Raw genomic sequence first — 26944 nt, forward strand, 5'->3', positions numbered from 1 at the left:
ACATTGCCATAGTATCCTTTGTAGATAATACTAGAATTTGTATGAGTGTGTATCCAATGAGACACAACAAACCTCCAAGCTGATATAAGCAGTCTTCCAGTGGGCCACTGAGGATAAGTTTCAGTTACTTCATTATGGAATGATTGGAGAATTAAAGACTGGAACAAAGTACAGTGGACCCCCGCTTAACGATCACCTCCAAATGCAACCAATTATGTAAGTGTATTTATGTAAGTGCATTTGTACGTGTATGTTTCGGGGTCTGAAATGGACTAATCTACTTCACAATATTCCTTACGGAAAAAAATTCGGTCAGTACTGGCACCTGAACATACTACTGGAATGAAAAAAGTTCGTTAACCGGGGGTCCACTGTATATAACAAACTCAAATCACTCATTCAAGAATAAGACTTGTGTGAGAGACCTGGGAATGGTTGTGCTAGGTCTCACCTTTAAGAATTGCAACAGTGTCACTATCAACCACAAGTAGAACCTTTGAAACAAATGATTCCAAGCCAATGAGGATACTCTTCAAGTCACTTGTCCTATCTAGGCTGGAGTACTGCTCAAGGCAGGTGAAAATGAAGACCTGGACAGTGTGCAGAAAGCCTTCACTGCTCACATAGATTCAGTTAAACACCTAAATTACCTAAATTACTTGGAATGTAGGCAAGAGAGAGAGAGATAGAGAGAGATATACAGATTGATTGATTGATTATAATCTTCATCTGAAAAATTTTAGGACTGATCACAAATCTTCATACACAGATTGCTTCACATGAAAGTAAGAGGCTTGGCAGGCAGTGCAAAATACTGCAATGAAAGGTAAGAGTGCAGTGAATATGCTAAGGGTGGGGGGAAGTCAGTAAGTTCAGTGGACCCCAGGATTAATCCGTTCCAGAGAGCGTGTCTTTAACTGAATCTGTTGTAATCCGAATTAATTTTCCCCATAAGAAATAATGGAAATCCAATTAATCCATTCCAGACACCCAAAAGTATTAACCCTTTGACTGTCGCAACCCCAAATCCTGAGTTGTCTTCTGGTGTCGCGAAATATTTGAAAAAAAAAAAAAATGATTTTTTCTTATGAAATGATAGAGAATCTTTTTCTAGTGGTAATGACACCAAAAGTACGAAATTGATGGAAAACTTACGGAATTACGCTCTCGCAAAGTTAGCGACCTCGGCGATATTTACAAATCGGCCATTTTGCCCACTTTGAGCCTTATTTTTGGCTAATTCCATTGTTTCAGTCGACCAAACTCATAACTATTTCTTTAGAACTCCATTTGTTCTATCGATTGAGTACAGAAAACTGCCCATTTACTGATTTCAACTACCCAATAAAGTGGTAAGAATTTGGCAATTTGGCCAATTTTACACAAATTAAAAAATATGCCAATTTCAAAATAGGGTCCAGAATGAACAATGCAGACATTCCTGGCTCTAAGATAACATTTTCTTTGTTCATCAGTCATGTCTCCAGGCCCCTCTGATATTACTCTTGCTTTCTATTTTGAATTTTTATTCAAACAAAAAATAGAAGATTTACTGTTATGCAGACTACTGCAATATTGTAATAATTGTATAAATAACATCAACCCATTCATGACTGCATATTAGAATGGCTAGTTGGACATTTATTGGACAATGACATCATTTGTTTACTCTTGAACATTGGCAAAAGTCAAACATTTCCCCTACTTTGAGCTCCATTTCAAGGTCCTTTTCATAGTAAAATCAATCAAAATCACCTCTATTTCTATAATCTGTTTTCCATTCTATCAAGGGGGACCAAGAAAACGAGAATATAACCATAAAAACCATATGAAAATACACCTCAAAGCCGCCATTTTAATATAAAAACACAGTTGGAGTTTTTTTTTCTCACTATGCACTGCATGCTGCAGGATTTTTTTATACAGTGCATACTGACCACACAGACCCATTCTCTCACGTGTGGGCCTACCAGCTTTCTCCTGCTTGATTTGAAGCTGCTAGAATTTTTGAGTATATATATGTGTATATGTCAAACACATTGGCTCATAAGATGTATATATATGACCGAAACAGTCAAAGAGTTGAACAAAATAATTTTTTCACATGAAATATACATTTTCCTACACAGAAAACAATGAGACATGCAGAATAAACAATACTAAAATGGCACTTATCTTTATTGAAGACAATGATGAGTGATGAGACGGGAGGAAGGGAGAGGATGGAGGTGTATTATTGTTTGGAAGGAGAATCCCCTTCCATAAAGATTTCAGGTAGCAAGTCCTTTTCAGGGGTTAATTCCCTTCTTTGTTTTTTAACCCTTTCAGGGTTTTGGACGTACTAGTACGGCTTACGCACCAGGGTTTTTGGCGTACTAGTATGCCTAAATTCTAGCGCCCTCAAATCTAATGAGAGAAAGCTGGTAGGCCTACATATGAAAGAATGGGTCTATGTGGTCAGTGTGCGTAGTATAAAAAAAATCCTGCAGCACACAGTGCGTAATGAGAAAAAAAAAAATTTGACCGTGTTTTTGGATTAAAACAGCGACTTTGCACTGTATTTTTGTATGGTATTTATTGTTGTATTCTAGTTTTCCTGGTCTCATTTTATAGAATGGAAAACATATTACAGAAATTGAGATGATTTTGACTGGTTTTACAATATAAAGTATACCTTGAAATTGAGCTCAAAATAGCAGAAATGTTCGATTTTTACCAAAGTTCAAAAGTAAACAAATCATACTAAGCATCCAATACACATCAACTGGTGAGTCTAATATTCTTTCACAAGTGCGCTGATATTATTTATACCATTTCTACACTAATAAGTGGAAAGCAAAAGAATGTAAGAGGGGCTTGGGGACATGACTAATGAACAGAGGAAATGCCATTTTAGTGCCAGGAATGTCTTTCTTGTTTATTCTGGACCCTATTTGGAAATTGGCATCTTTTGAAATTTGTGTGAAATTGGCAAAATTGCTAAATTCTGACCACCGTATTGGATAGTTGAAATCGGTACATAGGTGGTTTCTTGTACTCATTCGATAGAAAAAATGGAGTTCTAGCAAAATAGTTATGATTTTTGTCGACTAGTACACTGGAATTGGCCGAAAATAGGGCTCAAAGTAGGCAAAATCGCTGATGCGTAAACATCGTTGAGACCGCTAACTTCGCAAGAGCATAATTCCGTAAGTTTTCCATCAAATTTCATACTTTTGGTGTCATTATGATCGGGAAAAGATTCTCTATCTTTTCATAAGAAAAATAATTTTTTTTTTTTAAATTTGGGCGACCCTGAGAACAAGTCTGGGAGAGGGCCTGGGGACCCTGAAAGGGTTAATGGCACTAGGATCAACTTGAGAGTCACTGGACCCTTGTCACACCAAAAATCTGTCCAGAGAGCTCTGTTTCTGGTATCTGTTTAAGATTTCCCTAAAATGAGACACAACATTGTCATTGTAGATGTTGCCAGCACGGCTTGCAACAGCTGTGTCAGTGATGTTCATCCATAAAGGTTTGCACTACAATCCACTTTGCACAAATGTCCTTAATCTTTGAAGAGGGCAACTTCCTCCATCTCTCTTCCTCCTCGTCCTCTGAAGGAAATTCCTGAGCTGTGATCTATTGCTGTTTCACCTCAAGCTCTTGCAGCTCTGTAGTGGTTAGCTCTTTATCGTCGTCCTCCACCAACTCTTCCACATCCTCACCACTAACCTCCAACTCCAAGGACTTCCCCAGTGCCACAGTAGATTCCACAACTGGCATAGGCTCCTCAGGGTCAGTCCCAAACCCTTCAAAATCCCTCTCTTGTACAAATTCTGGCCACAATTTTCTCCAAGCAGAGTTCAAAGTCCTTAAAGTCACTCCATCCCAAGCCTTACCTATAAGGTTTATGCAACTGAAGATATTGAAGTGATCTTTTCAGAACTCTCTAAGGGTCAATTCAGTGCCTGAGGTCACTTCAAAGCTCTTTTGAAACACTGCATTGGTATACAGTTTTTTGAAATTTGAAATGAACTGCTGGTCCATGGGCTGGAGGAGAGGAGTGGTGTTAGGAGGCAAAAACTTGACTTTTATGAAACTAAACTCTGGCACCATTCACTCTTCCAAGTCTGGAGGATGAGCAGGAGCATTGTCTAATACCAGGAGGCACTTGAGTTCCAATTTATTTTCCAGGAGGAATTTTTTCACAGTGGGGCCAAACACGTCATGGAACCAATCATAGAATATGTCCCTCGTGACCCATGCCTTACTGTTTGCTCTCCACATCACACACAATTTAGTCTTGATGACACTGTTTTTCTTGAACACACTGGGAGTTTCAGAGTGATACATGAGTAAAGGCTTCACTCTGCAATCCCCACTAGCATTATTACAAAACATGAGAGTTAGCCTGCCTTTCATTGGCTTGTATCCTGGGAGTGCCTTTTCCTCCTGAGTAATGTAGGTCCTGTTTGGCATTTTTTTTCCAAAACAGGCCTGTTTCATCACAATTGAACACTTGTTGGGGTTTTAATTGTTCAGCCTCTATGTACCCCTTAAATTCCTGCACTTATTTTTCAGCTGCTTTTTGTCAGAACTGGCAGCCTCACCATGCCTTATCACACCATGTATGCCACTACGATTCTTAAATCTCTCAAACCAGCCTTTGCTGGCCTTAAATTCATCAGTATCAGCACTAGTTTCAGGCATTTTCTTTACGAAATCACTATGCAACTGCCTTGCCTGTTCACACATAATTGACTGCGAAACACTATCTCCTGATAATTGTTTCTCGTTGATCCACACCAATAACAATCTCTCCACGTCTTCGAGTATTTGCGATCTCTGTTTTGTAAGCTACTCAGGCTGCGCAGACACGTTCGGGACGAATGATTTTAACCGAGTTCTTTGTCATTAACCGAGCCAATATTTTGACACAAAAACTTTACTTAATCCGAATTTTACGTAATCTGATGACGACGTAATCCGGGGGTCCACTGTGTGAAAGGATCAAAACTTGTCAGTGCCCTACTTTCATACATATGGAGGATTACCAACAGACCCATGGCTGTCTTCAAGAAGAAACGAGATAAATTTCTTAAATTAGTGCCTGATCAGGCTGTGGACTTCATGCATCTAGCACCAAGTCTGATTGAGCAGGCTGTCCACTGGGAGACCTGGCCTAGGATGAATTTGTGGGGCATTAACCCTCAGAACACTTGCAGGTAGTGGAGGGATGTCATGTGGGGTGCCATAAAGATCTCTTCCTACCCCAGTAATCTCTTTAGTTATATCAATAATTTACCAGAAGGAATGCAAAAAATATATGAATGTTTGCAGATGATGCAAGAAATATATGTAAAACAGATAGCAAGAACAGCTGTAGATCACTACAAGATGATTTAGCTAAATGATTGACTTTAATGTAGATAAATGCCATTTAACAAAAATGGAAAAGAGTGATATCATGCTACATGAGGAGTATAGTGCATAACAAAATACTAAAAGAATCAGACAGAGGGAGGGACCTAGGGGTTATTATTACCAAAAACTGTCACTAGAAGACCATTTAGACAAATTTGTGAGATACTTGATTGGTACCCTGTTTAATTTTGAATAAGTTGTCAAATATACGGATGGAGCAATGCTGAAAAAAAAGGCTGTTTACAACATATATTTGACCAGAATTGAAATATGCAATGGTTATATGGTGTTGACACCTAGAAGATAGAAAATGTACAAAGAAGAGCTATTATATGAATACCAAAGTTAAAAAATATTAGTTGTGAGGAAAAACTGAGAACACTTAAGAGGCCACATTGGCTGTTAAGAGGAAAAGATAAGACATGATAACCAAATGTAAGTTCATAAAAGTCAATGAAAAGGAATGCTTCAACATAAACTGCCTGCCTACTACTGGAAACAGACCAGGAGGTACATACCCCACAAACCTTAGGACACAGACTATATTTATGACTATTCAATACCAAGTCATTTTTCAATGTCAAGAAACAAAAAACAAAAAATGTAAAGAAATGTATATAAAGAAGAGTCTAAGGACTACCTGCAGCAGGGATAACGAGAGGCCACAGATGAAAATTGAGGAAAAATTGAAGTTGGAGGAGTTTTGGAAAATTTTCCTTAACAAATTGAGTAGTTGACCAATAGAATAATTGAAAAGAGGAGGTAGTGTTACAACAATTGAAAATTTAAAAAAATTATATGATGAAAATTAATATAATAAAGATGGGACACCATAAGCATAGTTCTGCTCCTGTAGCTACAAATAAGTAATAACAGCATTATATACATCTTATATACAGTGCTCCTTTTAATGCTGTATGTATTTCATACTAACAGAAAAGCAAGTTTTGCTAATGCGGTGACCATCAGCGAGCGCCCCCTGCAGCCTGGGGAGATCTTTCTGGTAGAGATAGAGAAGACTGAGCCAGGCTGGACAGGTCACATGAGGCTGGGACTGACGCAGCTCAACCCAGCCAACCCAGGACTACCAGAGTTGCCCCCATACTCTCTACCTGATATGACCAACATGGGTAGCAGGCATACTCTTGTTCTACTTTAATTAAATTTTTTTCAAGGGAATTGTCTTTTGAAGTTTAACTAGATACTCCTCAACCCATATATGGAACAGTAGATGAATATTTTATTATAGTAATGTGATTTAAATTACATAAAAAATTTCAAAGTTATGTGCTTCTCTAATATTAAGAAATGTTAATTAATTTAAATCTTGCAGAAAACTCTTGGATCTGTGCTATCACAAAGAGCCACAACCGTGTTCAGTTAGATACAGAAGGAGAGGCTGAAGGAGAAGAGGTGGCTATAGAAGTGCGAGGAACAGACATCACTAGAGAACAAGGGGAAGACATTCAGAGGTCAGAGGTTAGGGAAGAAGTGGTGAGGACACCAACAGAAAACATTCACACACATGAGAGAAGTGCCTCTGATATGGCTGGGCATGATGGAGCCAAAGGTGATTCCTTTGGGGTGTTTAGAATAAGAAATAGAAGGAGAGGGGCTGCAAGCAGTGGAGGTCTGCGAGGTTTGGATTCCATAGTTGTTGGTGAGCACCTGCAGACTTCACGTGGTTTGGTGCCAAAGTCGCTCTTACAGCCTACATCTTATGACTTCACTGCTCCCTCTGGTCAAAAAATAACACTCAAGAGAGACAATATTCTACCTACTGATGAGGGCAGTAGGATCGGTATCATCTATTTACCTAGAGTAAGTATTTTGAAAGGGAGAGTAATTTCTGAAATGGAAAGACAAGGTGCAGTGCCTGCACTCCAAGGGAGTGGTGGGAACATTGTGGTCAGAGGGAAATCTGAACTATGATGTGAGCACACTTATTGAAAAAGAACAATTGAATGAATGATGGTGAATGTGTTTGCTTTTTTGGGTTGCCCTACCTTGGTGGGAGATGGCCGTTGAGGTGAAAAATAATTGATGCATTTCTTTTTTTTCACTCATGGGCCATCTCCTGCCAAGGTGAGGTGTCCCAGTGAATAAAACATTTCATCATAGTTTATTATTATAATTTTTTTTTAAACACAATGATCGTTGCTCACCAAGGCAGGGGACCCAAAAAAAGAAAAAATGTGAAGTCTTCTTTTTACATTTAGCAATTTATACAGGATTGTGTGTGGCATTTTAGTCACCTCTTATGACACTCATGGCTTTTGGAAGAGGATTCTTCTCTACTTCCCCATGGAGATGATTATTATTATTATAATTTATTATTATTACTATTATTATTTTTATATTAACACACTGGCCATTTCCCATCAAGGCAGGGTGACCTGAAAGAGAAGAAACACTTTCATCATTACTCACTCCATCACTATCTTGCCAGAGATGTGCTGACACTCAGTTCAAACACTGCATTATACCTCCACTCCTTCAGAGTGCAGGCACTGTACTTTCTACCTCCATTCCTTCAGAGTGCAGGCACTGTACTTTTCACCTCCACTCCTTCAGAATGCAGGCACTGTACTTTCTACCTCCACTCCTTTACAATGCAGGCACTGTACTTTCCACCTCCACTCCTTCAGAGTGCAGGCACTGTACTTTTCATCTCCACTCCTTTACAGTGCAGGCACTGTACTTTCCACCTCCAGGCCTTGAGTCCAGCTACCTGGTTTCCCTGAATCCCTTCATAAATGTTATTTTGCTCGCTCTCCAACAGCATGACAAGTCATATAAACCATTTGTCCCTACTCGCTTCTATCTAACACCTTCGTGCACACTGACTGGAAATCTTAGCCCCTTGCACACAAAACCTCCTATACCCTTTTTTAACTAGTGAATACACTTCGATTAACTGTAAGAGATGGATCTTCTTTCAACAAACTGGCCGTGTCCCACCAAGGCGGGGTGGCCGAAAAGGAAAAACGAAAGTTTCTCCTTTTACATTTAGTAATATATACAGGAGAAGGGGTTACTAGCCCCTTGCTCCTGGCATTTTAGTCGCCTCTTACAACACGCATTGCTTACGGAGGAAGAATTCTGTTCCACTTCCCCATGGAGATAAGAGGAAATAAACAAGAACACGAACTAGTAAGAAAATAGAAGAAAACCCAGAAGGGTGTGTATATATATGCTTGTATATGAATGTGTAGTGTGACCTAAGTGTAAGTAGAAGTACCAAGACGTACCTGAAATCTTGCAAGTTTAAGAGACAGAAAAAAGACAACAGCAATCCTACCATCATGTAAAACAATTACAGGAATCCGTTTTACACTCGCTTGGAAGGACGGTAGTACCTCCCTGGGCAATTGCTGTCTACCAACCTACTACCTCTAGCTATATATATACAGTGGACCCCCGCATAACGATTACCTCCGAATGTGACCAATTATGTAAGTGTATTTATGTAAGTGCATTTGTACGTGTATGTTTGGGGGTCTGAAATGGACTAATCTACTTCACAATATTTCTTAGGGGAACAAATTCGGTCAGTACTGGCACCTGAACATACTTCTGGAGTGAAAAAATATCGTTAACTGGGGGTCTACTGTATATATATATTTTCTTTCTTTCAACACACTGGCTGTATCCCACCGAGGCGGGGTGGCCCAAAACGAAAAACGAAAGTTTCTCCTTTTACATTTAGTAATATATACAGAAGGGGTTACTAACCCCTTGCTAATATATATATATATATTTTTTTTTTTTCAACAAGTCGGTCGTCTCCCACCGAGGCAGGGTGACCCAAAAAAGAAAGAAAATCCCCAAAAAGAAAATACTTTCATCATCATTCAACACTTTCACCACACTCACACATTATCACTGCTTTTGCAGAGGTGCCCAGAATACAACAGCTTAGAAGCATATACGTATAAAGATACACAACATGTCCCTCCAAACTGCCAATATCCCAAACCACTCCTTTAAAGTGCAGGCATTGTACTTCCCATTTCCAGGACTCAAGTCCGACTATATGAAAATAACCGGTTTCCCTGAATCCCTTCACTAAATATTACCCTGCTCACACTCCAACAGATCGTCAGGTCCCAAGTATCATTCGTCTCCATTCACTCCTATCTAACACGCTCATGCACGCTAAATATATATATATATATATATATATATATATATATATATATATATATATATATATATATATATATATATATATATATATATATATATATATATGTATATATATATGTATATATATATATATATATATATATATATATATATATATATATATATATATATATATATATATATATATATATATATATATATATATATATATATAATTTGGCAGTTTGGAGGGATATGTTGTGTATCTCTATACGTATATGCTTCTGAACTGTTGTATTCTGAGCACCTCTGCAAAAGCAGTGATAATGTGTGAGTGTGGTGAAAGTGTTGAATGATGATGAAAGTATTTTCTTTTTGGGGATTTTCTTTCTTTTTTTTGGGTCACCCTGCCTCGGTGGGAGACGACCGACTTGTTGAAAAAAAAAATATATATAATAATAATCATTGCTTAGTTAATCTTAAGTTAATTTTAAGCCAGCCCGTAATGCTATGCATAGTATAAGTGGCTTTGGCATACTGCTCTTATCTGTATTTTTTTTGTACCTCTGTATGTGTGCACAAATTGGAAATTGGAAATATATATATATATATATATATATATATATATATATATATATATATATATATATATATATATATATATATATATATATATAATATATAATATATATATATATATATATAATATATATATATATAATATATATATATATATATATATATATATATATATATATATATATATATATATATATATATATATACATACATACATACATACATACATACATACATACATTGGACCCCCGCTTAACGATCACCTCCAAATGCGACCAATTATGTAAGTGTATTTATGTAAGTGCGTTTGTACGTGTATGTTTGGGGGTCTGAAATGGACTAATCTACTTCACAATATTCCTTATGGGAAAAAATTCGGTCAGTACTGGCACCTGAACATACTACTGGAATGAAAAAAGTTCGTTAACCGGGGGTCCACTGTATATATATATATATATATATATATATATATATATATATATATATATGTATGTATGTGTGTGTGTGTGTGTGTGTGTGTAGATCAAGTGTTTACATTGAAGCATATATGTGAACAGTATTTAGATAAAGGTAGGGAAGTTTTTATTGCATTTATGGATTTAGAAAAGGCATATGATAGAGTGGATAGAGGAGCAATGTGGCAGATGTTGCAAGTATATGGAATAGGTGGTAAGTTATTAAATGCTGTAAAGAGTTTTTATGAGGATAGTGAGGCTCAGGTTAGGGTGTGTAGAAGAGAGGGAGACTACTTCCCGGTAAAATTAGGTCTTAGACAGGGATGTGTAATGTCACCATGGTTGTTTAATATATTTATAGATGGGGTTGTAAAGGAAGTAAATGCTAGGGTGTTTATAGTCGGACTTGAGTCCTGGAAATGGGAAGTACAATGCCTGCACTTTAAAGGAGGGGTTTGGGATATTGGGGGTTTGGAGGGATATGTTGTGTATCTTTATACGTATATGCTTCTAAACTGTTGTATTCTGAGCACCTCTGCAAAAGCAGTGATAATGTGTGAGTGTGGTGAAAGTGTTGAATGATGATGAAAGTATTTTTTTTTTGGGTATTTTCTTTCTTTTTTGGGTCACCCTGCCTCGGTGGGATCCATTCTCTCTAAATGACCAAACCACCTCAACAACCCCTCTTCTGCCCTCTGACTAATGCTTTTATTAACTCCACACCTTCTCCTAATTTCCACACTCCGAATTTTCTGCATAATATTTACACCACACATTGCCCTTAGACAGGACATCTCCACTGCCTCCAACCGTCTCCTCGCTGCTGCATTTACCACCCAAGCTTCACATCCATATAAGAGTGTTGGTACTACTATACTTTCATACATTCCCTTCTTTGCCTCCCTAGATAACGTTTTTTGACTCCACATATACCTCAATGCACCACTCACCTTTTTTCCCTCATCAATTCTATGATTAACCTCATCCTTCATAAATCCATCCGCCGACACGTCAACTCCCAAGTATCTGAAAACATTCACTTCTTCCATACTACTCCTCCCCAATTTGATATCCAATTTTTCTTTATCTAAATCATTTGATACCCTCATCACCTTACTCTTTTCTATGTTCACTTTCAACTTTCTACCTTTACACACATTCTCAAACTCATCCACTAACCTTTGCAATTTTTCTTTAGAATCTCCCATAAGCACAGTATCATCAGCAAAAAGTAACTGTGTCAATTCCCATTTTGAAATTGATTCCCCATAATTTAATCCCATCCCTCTCCTGAACACCCTAGCATTTACTTCTTTTACAACCCCATCTATAAATATATTAAACAACCATGGTGACATTACACATCCCTGTCTAAGACCTACTTTTACCAGGAAGTATTCTCCCTCTTTTCTACACACCCTAACCTGAACCTCACTATCCTCATAAAAGCTCTTTACAGCATTTAGTAACTTACCACCTATTCCATATACTTGCAACATCTGCCACATTGCTCCTCTATCCACTCTATCATATGCCTTTTCTAAATCCATAAATGCAATAAAAACTTCCCTACCTTTATCTAAATACTGTTCACATATATGCTTCAATGTAAACACTTGATCTACACATCCCCTACCCACTCTGAAACCTCCTTGTTCGTCCGCAATTCTACATTCTGTCTTACCTCTAATTCTTTCAATTATAACCCTACCGTATACTTTTCCTGGTATACTCAGTAAACTTATTCCTCTATAATTTTTACAATCTCTTTTGTCCCCTTTCCCTTTATATAAAGGGACTATACATGCTCTCCGCCAATCCCTAGGTACCTTCCCCTCTTTCATACATTTATTAAACAAAAGTACCAACCACTCCAACACTATATCCCCCCCTGCTTTTAACATTTCTGTCATGATCCCATCAGTTCCAGCTGCTTTACCCCCTTTCATTCTACGTAATGCCTCACGTACCTCCACCACACTTACAGTCTGCTCTTCTTCACTCCTAAAAGATGGTATACCTCCCTGGCCAGTGCATGAAATTACCGCCTCCCTTTCTTCCTTAACATTTAAAAGTTCCTCAAAATATTCTCGCCATCTACCTAATACCTCCCTCTCCCCATCTACTAACTCCCCTACTCTGTTTTTAACTGACAAATCCATACTTTCCCTAGGCTTTCTTAACTTGTTTAACTCACTCCAAAATTTTTTCTTATTTTCATTAAAATTTCTTGACAGTGCCTCTCCCACTCTTTCATCTGCTCTCCTTTTGCACTCTCTCACCACTCTCTTCACCTTTCTTTTACTCTCCATATACTCTGCTCTTCTTATAACACTTCTTCTTTGTAAAAACCTCTCGTAAGCTACCTTTTTCTCTTTTATCACACCCTTTACTTCATCATTCCACCAATCACTCCTCTTTCCTCCTGCCCCCACCCTCCTATAACCACAAACTTCTGCCCCACATTCTAATACTGCATTTTTAAAACTATTCCAACCCTCTTCAACCCCCCCACTACTCATCTTTGCACTAGCCCACCTTTCTGCCAATAGTCGCTTATATCTCGCCCGAACTTCCTCCTCCCTTAGTTTATACACTTTCACCTCCCTCTTACTTGTTGTTGCCACCTTCCTCTTTTCCCATCTACCTCTTACTCTAACTGTAGCTACAACTAAATAATGATCCGATATATCAGTTGCCCCTCTATAAACATGTACATCCTGGAGCCTACCCATCAACCTTTTATCCACCAATACATAATCTAACAAACTACTTTCATTACGTGCTACATCATACCTTGTATATTTATTTATCCTCTTTTTCATAAAATATGTATTACTTATTACCAAATTTCTTTCTACACATAGCTCAATTAAAGGCTCCCCATTTACATTTACCCCTGGCACCCCAAAATTACCTACTACTCCCTCCATAACATTTTTACCCACTTTAGCATTGAAATCCCCAACCACCATTACTCTCACACTTGATTCAAAACTCCCCACGCATTCACTCAACATTTCCCAGAATCTCTCTCTCTCCTCTACACTTCTCTCTTCTCCAGGTGCATACACGCTTACTATAACCCACTTTTCACATCCAATCTTTATTTTACTCCACATAATCCTTGAATTTATACATTTGTAGTCCCTCTTTTCCTGCCATAGCTTATCCTTCAACATTATTGCTACTCCTTCTTTAGCTCTAACTCTATTTGAAACCCCTGACCTAATCCCATTTATTCCTCTCCATTGAAACTCTCCCACCCCCTTCAGCTTTGTTTCACTTAAAGCCAGGACATCCAGTTTCTTCTCATTCATAACATCCACAATCATCTCTTTCTTATCATTTGCACAACATCCACGCACATTCAGACTTCCCACTTTGACAATTTTCTTCTTCTTATTCTTTTTAGTAATCTTTACAGGAAAAGGGGTTACTAGCCCATTGTTCCCGGCATTTTAGTTGACTTTTACAACACGCATGGCTTACGGAGGAAAGATTCTTATTCCACTTCCCCATGGATATAAAAGGAAAATTAATAAGACCAAGAACTATTAAGATAAAATCAAAGAAAACTCAGATGAGTGTGTATAAATAAACGTGTACATGTATGTGTAGTGTGACCTAAGTGTAAGTAGAAGTAGCAAGACGTACCTGTACTCTTGCATATTTATGAGACAGACAAAAGACACCAGCAATCCTACCATCATGTAAAACAATTACAGGCTTACGTTTCACACTCACTTGGCAGGACAGTAGTACCTCCCTGGGTGGTTGCTGTCTACCAACCTACTACCTCTATATATATATATATATATATATATATATATATATATATATATATATATATATATATATATATATATATATATATATATATATATATATATATATATATATATATATATATATATATATATATATATATATATATATATATATATATATATATATATATATATATATATAGTAGGTTGGTACCTCCCACTAGGTACAAAAGACAAGAAGAAGAATTGAAATGAAGTATCTGAAGTAATGTTGACAGTGTGCAAGAATGATAGAAGAAGATGTTGTGAATGTTTATATGAGAAACTGAATGTCTAACTAATGAAAGCTGAGAAGTAAGAGGAATTTCAGTGGAAGAGGAATAAACAAGGATGAAGTCAGAGAGACTTAGAAGAAATGAAGGTAAGTATAATTGAAAGAATAATATGGCAAAGGAGACTACTAAATGTGTTAATTCAGGGATTATGTGAGTAAATAGGTGAATGAAATGAGTTACTAACAGCGTGTGCACTGCAGAAGAAGTGTGAGAAGAAGAAGACACAGAAATGTTGATGATAGTGAGAAGACACGATCGAAGTAATGAGCTGGTAGTTGATTTGAGGGAATGTCTTTAAAGAAGTAAGCTTATGTTATGAAGAGGAAGAAATAGTAAATTTGAGACCGAAGGTAAATAAATGAGAGCCTAATCAGCTAAGGAGGTTTTGTGGGTAAGGGGCTTGGACTTCCAGCAAGCGTGCGTGAGCGTGTTAGATAGGAGTGAATGGAGACGAATGGTACTTGGGACCTGACGATCTGTTGGAGTGTGAGCAGGGTAATATTTAGTGAAGGGATTCAGGGAAACCGGTTATTTTCATATAGTCGGACTTGAGTCCTGGAAATGGGAAGTACAATGCCTGCACTTTAAAGGAGGGGTTTGGGATATTGGCAGTTTGGAGGGATATGTTGTGTATCTTTATATGTTTATGCTTCTAGACTGTTGTATTCTGAGCACCTCTGCAAAAACAGTGATAATGTGCGAGTGTGGTGAAAGTGTTGAATGATGATGAAAGTATTTTCTTTTTGGGGATTTTCTTTCTTTTTTGGGTCACCCTGCCTCGGTGGGAGACGGCCGACTTGTTGAAAAAAAAAAAAAAAAAAAAAATATACACACACACACACACACACACACACACACACACACACACACACACACACACACACACACACACACACACACACACACACACACACACACACACACACACACACACACACACACACACACACACACACACACACACACACACACACACACACACACACACACACACACACACACACACACACACACACACACACACACACACACACACATATATATATTTTTTTATTTATTTATTATCACACTGGCCGATTCCCACCAAGGCAGGGTGGCCCGAAAAAGAAAAACTTTCACGATCATTCCTCCATCACTGTCTTGCCAGAAGGGTGCTTTACACTACAGTTTTTAAACTGCAACATTAACACCCCTCCTTCAGAGTGCAGACACTGTACTTCCCATCTCCAGGACTCAAGTCCGGCCTGCCGGTTTCCCTGAATCCCTTCATAAATGTTACTTTGCTCACACTCCAACAGCACGTCAAGTATTAAAAACCATTTGTCTCCATTCACTCCTATCAAACACGCTCATGCGTGCCTGCTGGAAGTCCAAGCCCCTCGCACACAAAACCTCCTTTACCCCCTCCCTCCAACCTTTCCTAGGCCGACCCCTACCCCGCCTTCCTTCCACTACAGACTGATACACTCTTGAAGTCATTCTGTTTCGCTCCATTCTCTACATGTCCGAACCACCTCAACAACCCTTCCTCAGCCCTCTGGACAACAGTTTTGGTAATCCCGCACCTCCTCCTAACTTCCAAACTACGAATTCTCTGCATTATATTCACACCACACATTGCCCTCAGACATGACATCTCCACTGCCTCCAGCCTTCTCCTCGCTGCAACATTCATCACCCACGCTTCACACCCATATAAGAGCATTGGTAAAACTATACTCTCATACATTCCCCTCTTTGCCTCCAAGGACAAAGTTCTTTGTCTCCACAGACTCCTAAGTGCACCACTCACTCTTTTCCCTCATCAATTCTATGATTCACCTCATCTTTCATAGACCCATCCGCTGACACGTCCACTCCCAAATATCTGAATACATTCACCTCCTCCATACTCTCTCCCTCCAATCTGATATCCAATCTTTCATCACCTAATCTTTTTGTTATCCTCATAACCTTACTCTTTCCTGTATTCACCTTTAATTTTCTTCTTTTGCACACCCTACCAAATTCATCCACCAATCTCTGCAACTTCTCTTCAGAATCTCCAAGAGCACAGTGTCATCAGCAAAGAGCAGCTGTGACAACTCCCACTTTGTGTGTGATTCTTTATCTTTTAACTCCACGCCTCTTGCCAAGACCCTCGCATTTACTTCTCTTACAACCCCATCTATAAATATATTAAACAACCACGGTGACATCACACATCCTTGTCTAAGGCCTACTTTTACTGGGAAAAAATTTCCCTCTTTCCTACATACTCTAACTTGAGCCTCACTATCCTCGTAAAAACTCTTTACTGCTTTCAGTAACCTACCTCCTACACCATACACTTGCAACATCTGCCACATTGCCCCCCTATCCACCCTGTCATACGCCTTTTCCAAATCCATAAATACCACAAAGACCTCTTTAGCCTTATCTAAATACTTTTCACTTATATGTTTCACTGTAAACACCTGGTCCACACACCCCCTACCTTTCCTAAAGCCTCCTTGTTCATCTGCTATCCTATTCTCCGTCTTACTCTTAATTCTTTCAATTATAACTCTACCATACACTTTACCAGGTATACTCAACAGACTTATCCCCCTATAATTTTTGCACTCTCTTTTATCCCCTTTGCCTTTATACAAAGGAACTATGCATGCTCTCTGCCAATCCCTAGGTACCTTACCCTCTTCCATACATTTATTAAATAATTGCACCAACCACTCTAAAACTATATCCCCACCTGCTTTTAACATTTCTATCTTTATCCCATCAATCCTGGCTGCCTTACCCCCTTTCATTTTACGTACTGCCTCATGAACTTCCCCCACACTCACAACTGGCTCTTCCTCACTCCTACAAGATGTTATTCCTCCTTGCCCTATACACGAAATCACAGCTTCCCTATCTTCATCAACATTTAACAATTCCTCAAAATATTCCCTCCATCTTCCCAATACCTCTAACTCTCCATTTAATAACTCTCCTCTCCTATTTTTAACTGACAAATCCATTTGTTCTCTAGGCTTTCTTAACTTGTTAATCTCACTCCAAAACTTTTTCTTATTTTCAACAAAATTTGTTGATAACATCTCACCCACTCTCTCATTTGCTCTCTTTTTACATTGCTTCACCACTCTCTTAACATCTCTCTTTTTCTCCATATACTCTTCCCTCCTTGCATCACTTCTACTTTGTAAAAACTTCTCATATGCTAACTTTTTCTCCCTTACTACTCTCTTTACATCATCATTCCACCAATCGCTCCTCTTCCCTCCTGCACCCACTTTCCTGTAACCACAAACTTCTGCTGAACACTCTAACACTACATTTTTAAACCTACCCCATACCTCTTTGACCCCATTGCCTATGCTCTCATTAGCCCATCTATCCTCCAATAGCTGTTTATATCTTACCCTAACTGCCTCCTCTTTTAGTTTATAAATCTTCACCTCTCTCTTCACTGATGCTTCTATTCTCCTTGTATCCCATCTACCTTTTACTCTCAGTGTAGCTACAACTAGAAAGTGATCTGATATATCTGTGGCCCCTCTATAAACATGTACATCCTGAAGTCTACTCAACAGTCTTTTATCTACCAATACATAATCCAACAAACTACTGTCATTTCGCCCTACATCATATCTTGTATACTTATTTATCCTCTTTTTCTTAAAATATGTATTACCTATAACTAAACCCCTTTCTATACAAATATTAATATTAATGTGTGAGAGGTGAGTGGCAGGGTGTTTATTGAATAAAATCAGAATGGCACACCATCATCCTCTAACTTGGCACTTAAAGCAAGAGGCTTACGACTTCTCTTTTTATTACAGCTAACCTTAGACGCCATCGTCAATGAGAGCCAACTAGTTAACAAAAGAGTAAATGAGAGAGAGAACGAGATACAGAGTTGAGACAATGTAAGAACACAAACTGAACAGGTAGTGGACGATCACTTGGTCAGGCAAATTAAATGCGTATTAATATGTGTCTACTTTTAGTTCATTCACGTCCATTTGTAAGAGTTTGTAAAACATTTACCTCAATGTTTTTTTATTATAATAATTACCTCACAATACAAATACTCTTACATTGTGTACAAGTTGTACAAGTTAGTTCAGAATAAACAAACAGCAACATACCATTTTTAGAGTGAATGAAGATAATAATAATAATAATTATAATAATAATAATAATAATAATAATAATAATATTATTATTATTATTATTATTATTATTAATATTAATAATAATAATATTATTATTAATATTAATAATAATATTATTATTATTATTTATTATAAAAGGCACTAAACCCACAAGGGTCGTGAATTGCTATATATAGAGTAAAGGCATACGAAAAGAATATTTTTCTACAGTTATCCCCCAGTTTGACTAGAGAAAACGTAATTCTTCCGACACTACCTACACAGCTGCTTTGTAAACAAGTTTCATATTTACATCAATTTTTATTCTGTGAGTGTATGTATCATGTTTATATGCTATGTAACAGGTTTCATATATAATTTTGAGGAAAATATCATAGATGGATTAATGAAAATACCTATATTGATGTAAAATAAGACATTTAGTGTGCCCAAGAGTGATTATTATTACGTAGTATTGGCATCATGAGTAGAGAGAGACTTAGTGATTTTAATATGTACCTGCACACCAGCACAGTGTGTAAGTATATTTAGGTACAGGTACACATAAGTATAATTATCAGAGTACATATAAAATACGCAGTAACTTTAAAACACTTGAAATTTTGGAAAGTTTCCTGACATAATAGATGTGGTCATGGAAAATGTATTTGAAAGACCACTTGCCGTATAGCAAATTTTGGTCATAATTTGACATCGCCGTATTAGCGGAACACCGTAAGGCGAAGTGCCGTAAAGTGGGGCGTTACTGTATATATATACACCTACCATCTGACTTACGACCTGCTCGACTTACGACCACTCGACTTACGACCGTGTTTTACTTACGACCACTCAACTTACGACCGTGTTTTTTATGCCAAATTTCTGGGAAATAAACAACTATTTATGTTGTACACAGTGTTTATCCTAAACCTTACAGTATAAAATACAGTACTAACAGCATAAAAAGTAAAGTAAAACATGAAATACCAAAATAAAACAATAAAATAAAGTCATTACAAAAATGTTATGTTGATATTCAGTAGTAAAGTTCGACTTACGACCATTTCGACTTAGGGCGGTTTCTCGGAACCGAACTCGGTCGTAAGTCGGATGGTAGGTGTATTAGCAGAAAGGTGGACTGGTGCAAGTATGAGTAGTGGGGGGGGGGATTGAAGAGGGTTGGAATAGTTTTAAAAATGCAGTATTAGAATGTGGGGCAGAAGTTTGTGGTTATAGGAGGGTGGGTGCAGGAGGAAAGAGGAGTGATTGGTGGAATGATGAAGTAAAGGTTGTGATAAAAGAGAAAAAGTTAGCTTATGAGAGGTTTCTACAAAGCAAAAGTGTTATAAGAAGAGTAGAGTATATGGAGAGTAAAAGAAAGGTGAAGAGAGTGGTGAGAGAGTCCAAAAGGAGAGCAGATGATAGAGTGGGAGAGGCACTGTCAAGAAATTTTAATGAAAATAAGAAAAAATTTTGGAGTGAGTTAAACAAGTTCTGTCTCCAGAACTTGTTTAAGACACTTGTTTGGAGACAAAGAACTCTGCCCTTGGAGGCAAAGAGGGGAATGTATGAGAGTATAGTTTTACCAATGCTTTTATTTGGGTGTGAAGCATGGGTGATGAATGTTGCAGCGAGGAGAAGGCTGGAGGCAGTGGAGATGTCATGTCTGAGGGCAATGTGTGGTGTGAATATAATGCAGAGAATACGTAGTTTGGAAGGTAGGAGGAGGTGCGGGATTGCCAAAACTGTTGTCCAGAGGGCTGAGGAAGGGTTGTTGAGGTGGTTCGGACATGTGGAGAGAATGGAGCGAAACAATAACTTCAAGAGTGTATTAGTCTGTAGTGGAAGGAAGGCTGGGTAGGGGTCGGCCTAGGAAAGGTTGGAGGGAGGGGGTAAAGGAGGTTTTGTGTGCGAGGGGCTTGGACTTCCAGCAGGCATGCGTGAGCGTGTTTGATAGGAGTGAATGGAGACAAATGGTTTTTAATACTTGACGTGCTGTTGGAGTGTGAGCAGGGTAACATTTATGAAGGGGTTCAGGGAAACCGGCAGGCCGGACTTGAGTCCTGGAGATGGGAAGTACAGTGCCTGCACTCTGAAGGAGGGGTGTTAATGTTGCAGTTTAAAAACTGTAGTGTAAAGCACCCTTCTGGCAAGACAGTGATGGAGTGAATGATGGTGAAAGTTTTTCTTTTTCGGGCCAACCTGCTTTGGTGGGAATCGGCCAGTGTGATAATAATAAAAAATAATAAAAAGCAACTATTGGCAAAAAGGTGGGCTAGTGAGAGTATAAGTAGTGTGGGGGTTGAAGAGGGGTGTGATAGTTTTAAAAATGCAGTGATAGAATGCAGAGCAGAAGTTTGTGGCTATAGGAGGGTGGGTGCAAGAGGAAAAAGGAGTGATTGTTGGAATGATGAGGTAAAGGGTGTGATAAAAAAGAAAAAGGTCATTTATGAGAGATTTTTACAAAGCAGAAGTAATATGAGAAGGGTGGAGTACAGTGGAACCTCAAAAATCGAACTTATCACATATTGAACGTTTTGAAAATAAGACCATTTTTTCGGACAAACTGTGTCCCTATTATCGAACGCGCTCCTATTTTCGGACCGCTGGGTATGGGACCTGTCTGCCACCCGCTCTGTCCGTGTCCCCACGCAGGCGCCGTGAGCAGCCTAGCTTTGTTTATGCTTGAGTGAACACTAACCTGCGCGCTCATTCACGCATTTTACGATTATTTCGTTGTGTTTAGTGCTTGTGGGACTGTGAAATAAGCTGCCATGGTCCCAAAGAAACTTGCTAGTGGTTCTCCTGTGGTAAAGAAAGTGAGAAACACCATAGATGTGAAGAAGGAAATAATACAGAAGTATGAGAGTGGTGTGAGACTTGTTGAGCTTGCCAGGATGTATGGGAAAAACAAGTCAACCATCGGTTCTATCCTGTCAAAGAAAGAACAAATCAAGGAAGCTGATGTTGCGAAAGGTGTTAATATAGGGAGTGGATGAGGTGCCTTCTTCAAAGATTAAGGAGATTTGTGCCAAGTGGAATGATGTCCAAATGTTTGTGCAGAAGTACCACCCTGAGCAAGCTGAAACAAGCCATCTTTGCAACAAGTTCAGTGACAGAATCATGTCCCATTTTAGGGAAATGTTAAAGAGGTGCCAGAAACAGAGGACTGTGGACAGTTATTATGTGAGACAGGGGTCCAGTGACTCTCAAGCTGGTTCTAGTGGCATTAAAAGACAGAGAAGGGAAGTAACCCCAGAGAGGGCTTTACCTGAAGTCTTCATGGAGGGGGATTCTCCTTCCAAACACTAGCCCCAACTCCCTCTCTCCTCCTCCCTATCTTCCAGATGCCATCACCAATCTTCAATAAAGGTAAGTAAAAATGTTATTTTATATGTATTACTATACATAATTAAAAACTATAGTATTTGTTGTATGTAAAACTGTAATTAATCTCTAAAAAAAATGTATTTTTTGTGTTTATATTTTTGAGTTTCTGGAACGGATTAATTGTATTTCCATCATTTCTTATGGGAAATATTGCTTCGAATTTCAGACTTTTCGAATTTAGAACTAGCTCCTGGAATGGATTAAGTTCGATTTTTGAGGTTCAACTGTATATTGAGAATTAACCCCTTGACTGTCGCAACCCCAAATCCTGAGGTGTCTTCTGGTGTCGAAAAATTTTTGAAAAAAAAAGAAAATTTCTTATGAAATGATAGAGAATCTTTTCCCGATGGTAATGACACCAAAAGAACAAAATTTGAATGAAAACTTATGGAATTACGCTCTCGCGAAGTTAGCAACCTCGGCGATATTTACAAATCGGCAATTTCGCCCAATTTGAGCCCTATTTTCAGCTAATTCCATTGTTCCAGTCGACCAAACTCATAGCTATTTCTTTAGAACTCCTTTTGTTCTATCGATTGAGCACAAGAAACTGAGCATTTACCAATTACAACTACCCAGTAATGTGGTCAGAATTTTGCAATTTGGCCAATTTTATGCAAATTAAAAAATGTGCCAATTTCAAAATAGGGTCCAGAATGAACAATGCAGACATTCCTAGCACTAAAATAACATTTTTCTTTGTTCATCAGTCACATATCCAGGCCCCTCTGATATTACTCTTGCTTTCTATTTTGAATTTTTATTCAAACAAAATATAGAAGATTTACTGTTATTCAGACTGCTGCAATATTGTAATAATTGTATAAATAATGTCAACCCTTTCATGACTACATATTAGAATGGCTAGTTGGATATTTACTGGACAATGATATGATTTGTTTACTTTTGAACATCGGGAAAAATCAAACATTTTCCCTACTTTGAGCTCCATTTCAAGGTTCTTTTCATAGTAAAACCAATCAAAATCACCTCTACTTCTATAATATGGTTTCCATTCTATCATATGAGACCAAGAAAATGAGAATACAACCATAAATACTATATAAAAATACACCACAAAGTCGGTGTTTTAATTCAAAAACACGGTCGGAGTTTTTTTTCTCATGCACTGCGTGCTGCAGGATTTTTTTTATATGGTGCACACTGACCACACAGACCCATTCTCTCACATGTGGGCCTTCCAGCTTTTTCCTGCTCGATTTGACGCCGCTAGAATTTTTGAGTATATACGTCAAACACGGTGCTCGTAAGACCTATATATGTGGCTGAAACGTCAAAGAGTTAAAGAAATGTGAAAAGAGTGGTGAGACAGTGCAAAAGGAGAGCAAATAATAGAGTGGGTGAGGCACTGTCAACAAATTTTGCTGAGAATAAGAAAACTTTTTGGAGTGAGATAAACAGGCTAAGAAAGTATAGGGAACGATTGAATTTGTTAGTTAAAAACAGAGGATGGAAGTTAGTAGATGGGAAGTTGGAGGTGGGAATATTTTGAGGAACTGCTAAATGTTGATGGAGAGAGGGAGGCAGGAATTTCATGCACTGGCCAGGGAGGTATAGCATCTTTTAGGAGTGAAGAAGAGCTGGGTGTGATTGTGGGGCAGGTGTATGAGGCATTATGTAAAATGAAGGGGATCATGACAACTGTTACAAGCAGGGGATGATAGTGTTAAGCATTTCCCCATATTTGAACTCTAAAACATACCAAATGGTAATATATTATAAACTAGTGTACATAGTGTGTGAACATAGTAAACGTAGATCTACATTTGGACTATTTAAGGGTTAAAAACAATAAAATAATTAAAAATGATGATAATTTTGTATCAATAAATTGTAATACAAATATTGCTGGCACATTTATGTTGCTGCTGCCACTGCATGATAATTCTTTTGCCAACTTCAATCCCATAATATTGCAAGTTTTATCAAATTCCACTCAATTTAGTCTTATTTGGTTTGTGTAATACTAATATTGCTGGAATTGTAATTCTTAACAATTCAATTTACAATGCTCATGTGGCTCAAATTATAACTCTTAATGAAACATGTTATAATGCTTTTTTAACTGGAATCCATGCACTTTAGTGCAGTTTAATTCAGTAATATGTTATTGATTTTATAATTAAAACAAGAGAATTATTGCATAATAACAGTGTAAACATTGACCAATAGGTCTGAGCTTAGCTCAAGGATCTTATCCCATTATAATTAGTTCCACTTGTAATCCATTTTTGGAAGTTCAGTATGGTTTAAGTCCATGATTAGATGAGGGATTTTATTTTATTTATTTATTTATTTATTTATTTATTAATTTGAACATGATACAGAGAAGTACAAAGGAATACAGTTATTAAAGTGCAACATGCCAAAGCCCCTTGTATGCAGAGCATTATGGGCAGGCTTAAAATTAACTTAAGATTAACTAAGAAATGATATATTCAGTGATAAAAACAGGAGTTATTATTGAAAGAATTAAGAGTAAGACGGAGAATAGGATAGCAGATGAACAAGGAGGCTTTAGGAAAGGTAGGGGGTGTGTGGACCAGGTGTTTACAGTGAAACATATAAGTGAACAGTATTTAGATAAGGCTAAAGAGGTCTTTGTGGCATTTATGGATTTGGAAAAGGCGTATGACAGGGTGGATAGGGGGGCAATGTGGCAGATGTTGCAAGTGTATGGTGTAGGAGGTAGGTTACTGAAAGCAGTGAAGAGTTTTTACGAGGATAGTGAGGCTCAAGTTAGAGTATGTAGGAAAGAGGGAAATTATTTCCCAGTAAAAGTAGGCCTTAGACAAGGATGTGTGATGTCACCGTGGTTGTTTAATATATTTATAGATGGGGTTGTAAGAGAAGTAAATGCGAGGGTCTTGACAAGAGGCGTGGAGTTAAAAGATAAAGAATCACACACAAAGTGGGAGTTGTCACAGCTGCTCTTTGCTGATGACACTGTGCTCTTGGGAGATTCTGAAGAGAAGTTGCAGAGATTGGTGGATGAATTTGGTAGGGTGTGCAAAAGAAGAAAATTGAAAGTGAATACAGGAAAGAGTAAGGTTATGAGGATAACAAAAAGATTAGGTGATGAAAGATTGGATATCAGATTGGAGGGAGAGAGTATGGAGGAGGTGAATGTATTCAGATATTTGGGAGTGGACGTGTCAGCGGATGGGTCTATGAAAGATGAGGTGAATCATAGAATTGATGAGGGGAAAAGGGTGAGTGGTGCACTTAGGAGTCTGTGGAGACAAAGAACTTTGTCCTTGGAGGCAAAGAGGGGAATGTATGAGAGTATAGTTTTACCAACGCTCTTATATGGGTGTGAAGCATGGGTGATGAATGTTGCAGCGAGGAGAAGGCTGGAGGCAGTGGAGATGTCATGTCTGAGGGCAATGTGTGGTGTGAATATAATGCAGAGAATTCGTAGTTTGGAAGTTAGGAGGAGGTGCGGGATTACCAAAACTGTTGTCCAGAGGGCTGAGGAAGGGTTGTTGACGTGGTTCGGACATGTAGAGAGAATGGAGCGAAACAGAATGACTTCAAGAGTGTATCAGTCTGTAGTGGAAGGAAGGCGGGGTAGGGGTCGGCCTAGGAAAGGTTGGAGAGAGGGGGTAAAGGAGGTTTTGTGTGCGAGGGGCTTGGACTTCCAGCAGGCATGCGTGAGCGTGTTTGATAGGAGTGAATGGAGACAAATGGTTTTTAATACTTGACGTGCTGTTGGAGTGTGAGCAAAGTAACATTTATGAAGGGGTTCAGGGAAACCGGCAGGCCGGACTTGAGTCCTGGAGATGGGAAGTACAGTGCCTGCACTCTGAAGGAGGGGTGTTAATGTTGCAGTTTAAAAACTGTAGTGTAAAGCACCCTTCTGCAAGACAGTGATGGAGTGAATGATGGTGAAAGTTTTTCTTTTTCGGGCCACCCTGCCTTGGTGGGAATCGGCCAGTGTGATAATAAATAATAAATAAAAACATTATTGTAAACAGATAACAATTTAGCACAAATGTGTATTACAAAGACAGGTCATATAGTCATTTACTGTGTTGCTGTGCATTCGATAGAATGGAGTATTCTGTTAGGTAATGTAATTAAAAATTAACAAAGTTTGATTGGGTCACAGGTTAGACATTTATGAGATACAATAATGAGAAACATTTATAAGATACAATTTATGAGATACAATTTTTCAGTATTTATTTAGTTGTGGGTGAGTAAGTGATTTATGAGAAGACTTGAATTTATAAACAGACAGTGTTTCTTTTATATTCACAGGTAATGAATTCCAGATTTTAGGGCCTTTTATGTGCATTGAGTTTTTGCATATCGTGAAGTGGACATGAGGAGCATCAAAGAGTGATCTGTGCCTTGTGTTATGGTCATGTGTTCTGTTGAGGTTGGTAAGGAGACGTTTGAGGGGAGGGTTTATAAGAACATAAGAACATAAGAAAGAAGGAACACTGCAACAGGCCTACTGACCCATGTGGAGCAGGTCCATGTCCCCCCCCCCCCCCCCCCCGGATTAGACCAATGACCCCTTCCCCCCGGATTAGCCCAATGACCCATCCAGTCTGATCATCTCCACTCAAGAATGGAGCACTGCACCAGACCCAGCAGCAGAAGCTAGTCAGGTCAAACTCACACCCACTCATGTATTTATCTAACCTATTTTTAAAACTACACGTTTTAGCCTGAATAACTGTACTCGGGAGTTTGCTCCACTCATC

The 26944-nt window shown here is 38.3% G+C and overlaps 1 protein-coding gene across 5 annotated transcripts in view; it reads left to right on the forward strand.

The window, feature by feature from the left end:
- The window catches only part of LOC128698057 (neuralized-like protein 2), a 77110-nt gene that overhangs the window by 22744 nt on the left and 27422 nt on the right, over positions 1 to 26944 (forward strand). For all 5 annotated transcript variants that reach the window (XM_070097512.1, XM_070097514.1, XM_070097515.1 and 2 more), the window contains exons 3-4: positions 6343 to 6536; positions 6740 to 7227. In XM_070097512.1, the coding sequence (XP_069953613.1) occupies positions 6343 to 6536; positions 6740 to 7227 (682 nt within the window). The remainder of the gene's footprint in view (positions 1 to 6342; positions 6537 to 6739; positions 7228 to 26944) is intronic.

This window comes from Cherax quadricarinatus, chromosome 58 (assembly GCF_038502225.1).
Source record: "Cherax quadricarinatus isolate ZL_2023a chromosome 58, ASM3850222v1, whole genome shotgun sequence".
NCBI classification, from domain to species: domain Eukaryota; kingdom Metazoa; phylum Arthropoda; class Malacostraca; order Decapoda; family Parastacidae; genus Cherax; species Cherax quadricarinatus.